This window comes from Caretta caretta, chromosome 6, assembly GCF_965140235.1.
Source record: "Caretta caretta isolate rCarCar2 chromosome 6, rCarCar1.hap1, whole genome shotgun sequence".
In the NCBI taxonomy this organism is placed as follows: Eukaryota; Metazoa; Chordata; order Testudines; family Cheloniidae; genus Caretta; species Caretta caretta.
In genome coordinates this window covers 77,519,424-77,528,886 of record NC_134211.1, presented here as the reverse complement: position 1 = coordinate 77,528,886, position 9,463 = coordinate 77,519,424, and the positions used below count along the sequence as shown (strand labels likewise).

The 9,463-nt window shown below is 41.9% G+C and overlaps 1 protein-coding gene across 1 annotated transcript; it reads right to left on the bottom strand.

Moving 5' to 3' along the window:
• Positions 1-973: 973 nt before the first annotated feature.
• GJD2 (gap junction protein delta 2) lies at positions 974-4,293 on the bottom strand. The gene is made up of 2 exons (XM_048853992.2): positions 3,614-4,293; positions 974-2,841 (listed from the first exon to the last, which is right to left on the bottom strand). The coding sequence occupies exons 1-2, from the start codon at positions 3,682-3,684 to the stop codon at positions 1,998-2,000; spliced, it is 915 nt and encodes a 304-aa protein (XP_048709949.1). The 5' UTR covers positions 3,685-4,293; the 3' UTR covers positions 974-1,997.
• Between the last annotated feature and the right edge of the window lie 5,170 nt (positions 4,294-9,463).

Genomic DNA, 9,463 nt, shown 5'->3' with positions numbered 1-9,463 from the left:
TCTTCTAAAAATAGCCTTCCTGTTTTTGTAATTAATATGCAATGAAATAATATAAGTGTGCATCCAAATAGCAACAAAACAGCCAAGAAATGTAACTTTGGGGTTTTCATAATCAAATTGTAAAGCTGTCTGTCTGAGGTGACAAAAACGATAAAGGCATCTTTAAAACAACATTGCATATTGGACAAAAAGCTTGTAATGTTTCATAGCTTGAAGTAAAAATTCCACAGAGGAAGGTGGTAATATTTAGAATGCAGAAAGCAAGACAGAATTTTAAAAATTGGTAATACCGATAAATCACAACTACAAGCAAGATGATTAGAGTATCTGGTGTGAGCAAGCACAGACATATGGCAAAAATACAGTGAAATCTACTCGAAAGACCACTTGCAATACCCAATCCCTCTCTCACACACCCTTTTTAAAGGACCTGGATCAGGTTCTTGACAGACAAATTAAGGCAAGTTTCTCTTTATACTACATTAAAACTACCATTAACAAATATTTGTTTGTGACCAACCTAATGGCTTGATATTAAGTTGCTGAGACAGGACAAGTGCAGTTCTTGAACCAACTGAGGGCCTACAGAGCTCTGGCATTTTGCTGAGGCTATCCTTTGGACTCCATGGTGAAGACATGCAATTGTTTTAGACATAGGCTGGTGGACCGAATAGGACAGTTCACAGAGTGGCCTTGGCAACCAGCTAAGGTTCTGATCCAGTGCCCACTGATGTCAATGGAAAGAATCCCACTGACTTCAGTGGGCTTTGGATCTGCCTTTAAAAGCACAGCGAGATAGCTTAATGAGCAATTCAGCCATACCTGACAGTTTAAATTTCCCATGTTTTTATCAGTTAGTGTTAAAACCATGAATGGTATGCTTTGAACACCTGAAAAATAATTCCAGTGAAGTTTATATTTTTTACCTCATGTGTTTCTAGAAATGTATATGATAAAAAAAAAAAGAGCAATGTTCTCTGGTTTACAAAAAAAGGCAAGTACTTTATTTATCAATAGAATTACCAGCTGCTTTTTACACCATTGCCATGACTAAACAAATAACATAAAATAAATAAAGGAGAGTATAAAACCACATTATTCCAGTTGGTACCCCTGGACAACCCTTTGACTAAGTACAGAGTTAGATGTTTCAAGTATGGCACTTATATGAATAAGAGCAGAGAGAAGGTGACATATTCACAGTTAAAAGCAACAAACTCTGTTCCTTTGGTATATTTGTCAGATGATCATAGGTAACTTGAATATTAATTAATTCTATCTGATTTATGCACATCAGGGTAATTTTTTAAAAAACATACTGACAAATTTGGTAGATCCCAACTAGCATAAGATGATTAAGGTCTCTGGTGTGAACAGACAGGCAAACAAAAATGGCAAAATTATATTCAGCATGATTGTTTTGTGTAATTGTTGTATAAAACTATGTTAGAAAATAGCTAATAATATACACCAGCAATAAGCTCTGGGATTCCAACAGACAAAACAACATCATAATGATGAAAGTGCACAAACCTCCTGGTTGAGCTTATGGTCAAGTGCCTAACATTGCAATTAACCTCCTTTTAAAATGTGCTTGCAGTTGTATATTACAGAATTCCCCTGTACACACCCCAGAAAACAGCATCCTTGCAATTTTTTAGCTATGATCATTCCACATGCAATTACAACAATTAGTCAGACAGTCCCGTCTGTAATCTCATCCTAATAATGACCAAAAAGCTGCTCCAGTCAAAAGATAATATTTGATAATTAGAAAACAGTAACTGTACTGTAAGGCCAGATCAAGCAGGGTTTTACCATTTTTCCTTCAGTCTTTTACTTAGCACTGCATTTTGTATCTAGTTCAGTAAGTGCAGTTCCAATACCTTAGTGGCTTTCTTGGTGGTTTGATAAACTGCTTGCCTAAGCAATGTACCTTTCCCTAATGTTGTCTGGGTCAGTTCCACCTGGCACAGTGTTTCAGTTCTGTAACAGCCTCACACATAAGCTGAGTCACTTGACTGAGTCCTGCCAAAGTTAGGCACGCTCATTCTTGGCAAGTCCTTGTTTCTGATTTCGTATATGGATTTCCTTTTTGCTTGTACTCCTCTCACTGCCATTTTAATCTTTCTCCAGCCCAAGTGGTTCAGTTCTGCCAAATTGAGCACCACACAAATCCCACTCACCGCAAACATGAATACCAAGAAGACAGTCTTTTCAGTGGGTCTAGACACATAGCACTCCACTTCCTTAATGCAGGGGTATCTATCACATTCATACATGGAAGGGACATTGAATCCATACAGGAAATATTGTCCCACTAAGAACCCAATCTCCAGGGCATTTCGAAAAACCACCTGGATGATGTAAAATCTGGAGATGCCTTCTTGCCGCCTCATCTTCGACTTTGTAGTTCTGATGGCTGGGTTGGGAATTTCCTTCACCTCCAAGCAGTCTGGCTCTGCTTCCTTGGTGGAGTTCTCGGTGTTCTGCAGCACTCCATTGACAATGGTATTCTTGATCTTCTTACTGTCCTCACGTTTCATTGAGTCTTGATCTCTGTCCAAGGCGAGGAAGACGGTGGAGTACCTCCTCTCCCTCTGCTTAGCAGACTGGTGAACAGAGTACGTTATAAAGCAGAGGCTGGGAGTGCATACCATGATGATCTGGAACACCCAGTACCTGATATGAGAGATAGGGAATGCCTGGTCGTAACAAGCCTGGTTGCAGCCTGGCTGCAGCGTGTTGCACACAAACATAGTTTGTTCATCATCGTAAACCGTTTCTCCTACAATGGCCACAATGAGTATCCTGAAGATCACCACCACGGTCAGCAGGATCCTACAACAGAAAAGTTCGTCAGTGCACGCTGACCCTGCACACCTCGGGGGAGAGCGAAACGCCCGAAAACACAGCAAGGCAGCAGCACGGCTGGAGCTAACTAACCCCCAGGGCTGCGGGGAGCTGTCCGGTGCTGATCGTGCATATAAACAGAGATCACAACGCAAGCGGCAAAGAAACGTTTGCCCTGATTTTTGTTTAGTTTAAACTCTAAAGGACAGTGTGTGAGTCAGGCGAAATGATATGAAAGAGCAATTAATAGATACACGCAGACACACACTCCTTGTAATCCTCAATTGATAAAAGATCCTCAGATCAAAGGGTGACTAGCTGCACCCCAGTTTTACCTCCTTTTAAAAAAGCTTCACGCTCACAATTTAGACCGTGGTAAATATCACCTGAAACCAACACAAAGAAGAGAGGCTTTCAAACGGCTTTAAAGAATTGGGGGGGGGGGGGTGTAGATATAGATATAGATATATATGCGTGCGGAGGGGATCGATCTCACGACGGCACTTTATTTCCCAGGAGAGTCCTCTGCGGGGACAACTTCTGGATTTGCTCCACAGGGAGCGAGAGGAGCGGGAGACACTTGATGGCTGAAGTTTGCTCTAGTCTGGAGCATTTTCTTTCTCCGTAACCCCTGGCACACCCTGGTTAGGACATTTCGCCCCTGCACCGGCACGGGCACGTGGCAACTGCTCTCCGCCAGCCCTTCCAGGAGAGGCTTAAGCTAGGTCCCCTGGCCTGCCCGTGGACCCGTTGCTCTTACCTCCCTATCATAGTCGAGTGCTGCTGCACGGCAGCTTCCAGGAGTCTCTCCAGGATGGTCCATTCCCCCATCGCTGCTCATCCGGAGACAAAGACTTTGGCCGCGCTGCCGCTTTCGCCTTTTAGCCCACCCCAGCGGAGCAAAGCAACGTCTGGGCAGGCGGCTTGGCCGGCGGGGGGGCTGGATGCCCCGGGCTGGCCGAGCACAGCCCCGCAGCCCTTCCGCCTCGCCGGGCACGTCCCGCGGCTGGGCTCGGCCTGGACCCCCGGTGCCTGGGCTGTGCATGGGCAGGGAGGGAGGGTGGCTGGAATGTCTTGCCGCCTCTAATCGGCCTTTAAGTACTCTCTGCTTGCGTCACAGCCCGGTCGGGGGAGAGCAGCCAGCAGCGGCGCTAGGATTTTCTCCGGGTTCTTGTGGTGGGCAAACGAAAGAAATCAATGGCACTGAAAAGAACTCCATGGCGCTGGCGAGAGATTCATTTTGCGATTCTTGCTCATCTGGGCTCCCGGGGGTAGCCCGCCGCGTGCAGCTAGCCCTAAGCAGCCCGAAATGCCGGGGGCAGGCAGACCAGGGGTCTTCCCAATCACACAGGGATTAAAACGGCTCCACTAAACACACAGGTAATGGGCTGGAGTGAATGCGCCCTTGGAAGCGTAGCACGCAATTAGATGCCGCCAAGATCTTCCCCCTTCCCCCGCCACCCCCCGTGGAAAGCTTCCCTCGCAGGGAGTTCTCCCCTCCCCTGTGATTTCCCCTTGCTCCTTCCCATTCCCAGCACATTTCCTCTCCTGTCTGCCGAGCCTGTTTTAATAAATTTAACCTGCAGCTTTGTTGTATCCATTGCCCTCCCTGTGCTCGTCTCCGCTCCCACGCTAGTGATTTAACAGATGTGTGTCTGCACGTGCTGTATGCAGAGGAAATACCCCAAGTAGGGGCAGCGAATATTCATTGCCATTCCACCAGTCAGAGTTAACAGCGGAGCTAATGAGTGATGTAGCCACAAGGAAATTGTATTAGGTCATCCCCAAAGAAAGGCATATTCACTGTTCAAACACAGCACTCACTTTAGAACAGAAAATAATTTCTGTCCTGGGTATTAATTTTAAAATTTGTTTTCTGATCTGACTGTGAGACAATTCAGTGGGGAAAAAGAAAAGGAGGACTTGTGGCACCTTAGAGACTAACAAATTTATTTGAGCATGAGCTTTCGTGAGCTACAGCTCACTTCATCGGATGCATTCAGTGGAAAATACAGTGGGGAGATTTATATACACAGAGAACATGAAACAATGGGTGTTACCATACACACTGTGAGGAGAGTGATCACTTAAGATGAACTAATACCATCAAGGGGGAGTGGAGACAAAACCTTTTGTAGTGATAATCAAGGTGAGCCATTTCCAGCAGTTGACAAGAACTTCGGGGGCGGGGGGGGGGAATAAACATGGGGAAATAGTTTTACTTTGTGTAATGACCCATCCACTCCCAGTCTCTATTCATGGCCCACCTTGATTATCACTACAAAAGGTCCATCCCACCCCCACCCCCCTTGCTGGTATTAGCTCATCTTAAGTGATCACTCTCCTTACAGTGTGTATGATAACACCCATTGTTTCATTAGTCTCTGTGTATATAAATCTTCTCACTGTATTTTCCACTGAATGCATCCAATGAAGTGAGCTGTAGCTCAGGAAAGCTTAGGCTAAATAAATTTGTTAGTCTCTAAGGTGCCACAAGTACTCCTTTTCTTTTTGCGAATACAGACTAACACGGCTGCTACTCTGAATTCAGTGGGGGTAATTCGGGATGCTAGCACCTAGCTTCCAGGTAGAAATGTACTTTAGGCATAGGAATGATTTAGTATTGGCTCAAAGTTTGGAAATATTTTCTGTATTTTACACAATGGCAGCATTACATAGCTATAGTTTTATATCTTCTTATCTCTCAGTCTTGGAAGACACTGGAATTAATATGTAGGTTTTAGTTTGCACTGGTTTTACACCCTTTATATAAATATTCATAGACAGCAAGAACTGAAATTTACATAACCAGCATTTTCCAAGATTAAGATTCTGTGTACATGAGTCTGCATACACATATTTATCAGTGGTGACACCAAAATATATGCAAATCATGTAAAAGTTATGTAGTGTTTCCCAGACAAATGCTTATACTGGAATTAATCCATATAAATTACCATAGAATATTTTATCTTGTTAACTATTTACATTTTCAATGTTGTGTATGCACTCAGAACCAGAGATACTAAAGGTTATTGTACAAAGATTGCAGTGGCAAGAGTTTGTGTTGACTGGCTTACACTCAAGTGATGAATCCAGTAGTGTTATTTATTTTTCCCTACCTGCTAAGTAAACCCTTGACACCACCCTGTTTTGAATGATTTTTAACCCACAAATTTCACAGAAAAGCTAGTTAAGAAGTATTTCAGACAGTTTTATGGTACTATTGATCATATATGTACACCAATAAAAGCCAGACTGCTTTAGTCATGGAGCACATCACACTATTCACTGGAAATAATTGGGTCCTTTTTTTTTTTTTAAGGAATCATTTCTTATTTCTGTAAATGACTTTAAATATTTGATGAGTAATTGGGATGAAATCCAAAAGTAGTTTGTAAACCTTCAGCTATTCATAGTTTGTTGTCTGTTATTCAGGTGTGTAAACGATCACCTAGGTCACAATATTGTTTCTGTTCCTTGAGTGGACAAGCACAGCTTTTTTTAACTAGAAGAACAATAAAAAAATGAGGAATAGTGAATACCCTTTTTTGCACAGAAATAGACTGATTTCCTCCAGCAGAAAATTGGATTTCTGTGATGAAGTATTCAATAATCTGGACCAACTGGGTTTCTCTCTGCTGTTTGGAATTGGTAGGCACAATGAGCAATCATGGGCTTTTCTTCCCTTCAGCTGTATGGGCTCTACAGACTGATGCCCACACCTTGCACTTCCTTCACTTGAAGGACTGTGTAACTTCTAAACGTATTTATGAAAAGGAGCTATTAACTACATCAACAGAGCTATAGAAAAATCAACTCTGGCTTTGCCTTTTAAAACAAGCCTAACAACTAGTTAATTAACTACACCAACAGCTAACTGCCTCATAAGGGCCCAGTGGTGTCTGTCTGGAGATGAAACTGAAGATATATGAAAGAAAGCATAGGAGCCAGTCCACATCCACAGAGGAAGTGCCAATGTGTGAAGATAATATATACATACATAATCATCTAGAGTGCCAGTGATTGGTAATCCTGCAAGACCAAACAGCAGAGGGAAAAGAACAGGAGTACTTGTGGCATCTTAGAGACTAACAAATTTATTTGAGCATAAGCTTTCATGAGCTACAGCTCACTTCATCGGATGCAGTGGGAAAGTCAGTCCATGGTCCAGATTGTCAAAGAAAGAAAGAGAAATCCTTGTGCAAAGGCAAATATGGGTATTTAGATAAAGAACAGCTCTTCTCCAAACATTCATGTGGACAAAACCCCATTTGCATGAATGGGCTCTAATAGTAAATGAAACAAGAGCACTACATGATCAAATTGATCAGCCATTTGGAATTCAAATGAATGGTCAACATACTGTTTGCTGTCTTAACCAGCTTTACTTAATCCAATATGTCCAACTGTATGCACCTTGGAAGGAGAAAAATGTCTAATTAATAAATGCTATAAACCTCTAAAAGTTATCTGAAATAGAATTTAAAATCAATAATGGTAAGGTCCAATAACTTGGGGCCTACTGTGGCAGGTGCTGTGTCCTATTATAAAGCAGGGAATGTCCCTTTTCCAATGCTATACAAGCTCCATTTTCACTTGCAAGACCATTGGACCTTAGCCCTGAGAATGAATATTGTCCACCTGGCATGTAAGGCCAGGCTAATTTAGGGAAAGTAATTCCATACTTGTTGGAAAGACAGAATTGTTTTTTAAAAATAATGCCATGAAAACCTAACAAAGTGCAAGCTGTTTGAAGTTCACGTAGCTTGGTATATCAGAGTGTGTCTCGTATTCATAGACCACCTAGCGCTCTGAAGCCCAGACCCCAGTTGTGGCTTTTAGGCACTACCAAAATATTAATAAAAATAATATATGGTGCAGTTCGCAGAGTGTAGGGGCAACAGTGAAAGGTGTATGATAAAAGCACATTTTTACAGTCCCACAATTGACCACATACATATCAGAAATATCCAAATATAGACTTACTTGATAACTTATCTGTTTCACCAAGTAATTAATCAAATTAATCATGATAGCTAGACAGCCATGTTGGGGAGGAAAAGTTACAAGCAGGGGAAAATTCCACAGTTTCTACAGTCTTTGTCTTAGGTTTTATACCAATCCCCTGAATCCATCAGCCTGCTGTGCAGCCAGGATCTGCAGGCTGCCCAGAATGCTAGGGATATATGTTATGCTGGCTGTGGCATTCCTGTTAGTAAATCATCCTACATTTCATTCACAAGCAGCTAGGATTAACAAAGCTTTATCCCCTGGCTTACAAAAACAGTTTCTTAACGAAGCAACAATATTGGTTTCCAACAGGATCAGATGTGCCCTGTCTAATATTTTGTTAATTGTATACAAAAAGTATAAAAGCAACATACTTCCTTAGGAACAATTATATGTTTCTATAGAAGAAAGAAAAATTCAGAACAAACTCTACTCTGTTTCTGGTGGTAGCTCAAGCAACCCCTACAAAAATAACAGTATGTTAAAGCCTGCATACGTTTGGAGATCATGCTTCTACAATACGAATGTTAAAATAAATAATAAGAATATAGATTGGATGGATTTTGGATTAGGTTTGGAGAGTGAGATTGTATGTTTCCTCAGTTTAGATGACAAACTGAGGTTAATCTGTTTCTAAGAAGCTATAGGCCAGATTCCCTCTCAGAGAAATCCAGCCGCTTTGCACTGTACTGGTACTGCAAAGGGTCCAGAAAGCAGCCAGAGTTCTCCAGCTGGGGATTCCTCCTGAAAAAGGATGACCACAGTGGGAGATAGCTAGCATATGTGGCTCCTACACCCCCTGCAGCTCCCAATGTAGTGACGTGCCAGGGTGGGCTAGGAAAGATGGCATGGATGGAGGCAGTGACTTCTGGGCATTTCCAGCAGGCAGCTGACTCCTTGGGGGCCATACATTAGAGCATCTCCCAAACTGCTATAATCTATGCTGGGGAAAGCCCCAGAATTCAGGTGCTGTAACCCGCTACTTGTACAAGTCATCCTGCCCCGCTACTCTGTCCAACGTCAACTGGACACACCAGTGAGCCTAGGCCAATAAATCTTGAAATAATATTTATTTAAAAAAAAAATACTGTCCCACAGACTATTTTTATTTAATTTATTTGCAGCAGCAATGTGATGTTAGAGCAAATAAATTAATGCTTCACTAAGATTCAAAGAAGCCATGGTAACTTCTTATATTTCACTTTTACATGAGATCATGATTTTCATTGCTACTGTTAAGCTTCAGAGACCCCAGAGATATGCATTAACTATATGCAGCGAGAAACCCTTTATAAACATTTGCAAGTTATTAACTAGAGTGTGGAAAAGAGAAAACCTTATCAAACATAACCGTTTGTTGCCCTCTTTATGCTTTGTAATTGGACTTCATAGCTGAGGTAGCTGATGAGATTTTTTTCAGTATTACTTTTATGAAACAGTAGAACTTTCTTTGAAAGATTGTTATTACAAGCACTTCTTTTCTGATAGCCTTTGTGGATTATACCAAATACTAAGTAGTTAGCTGCTAAACTGAAAACGCCCATCTAAGACCTCTCCTCGCCATCTGCTCTGCTGTTTTTTCATTTGGTGTCATGTG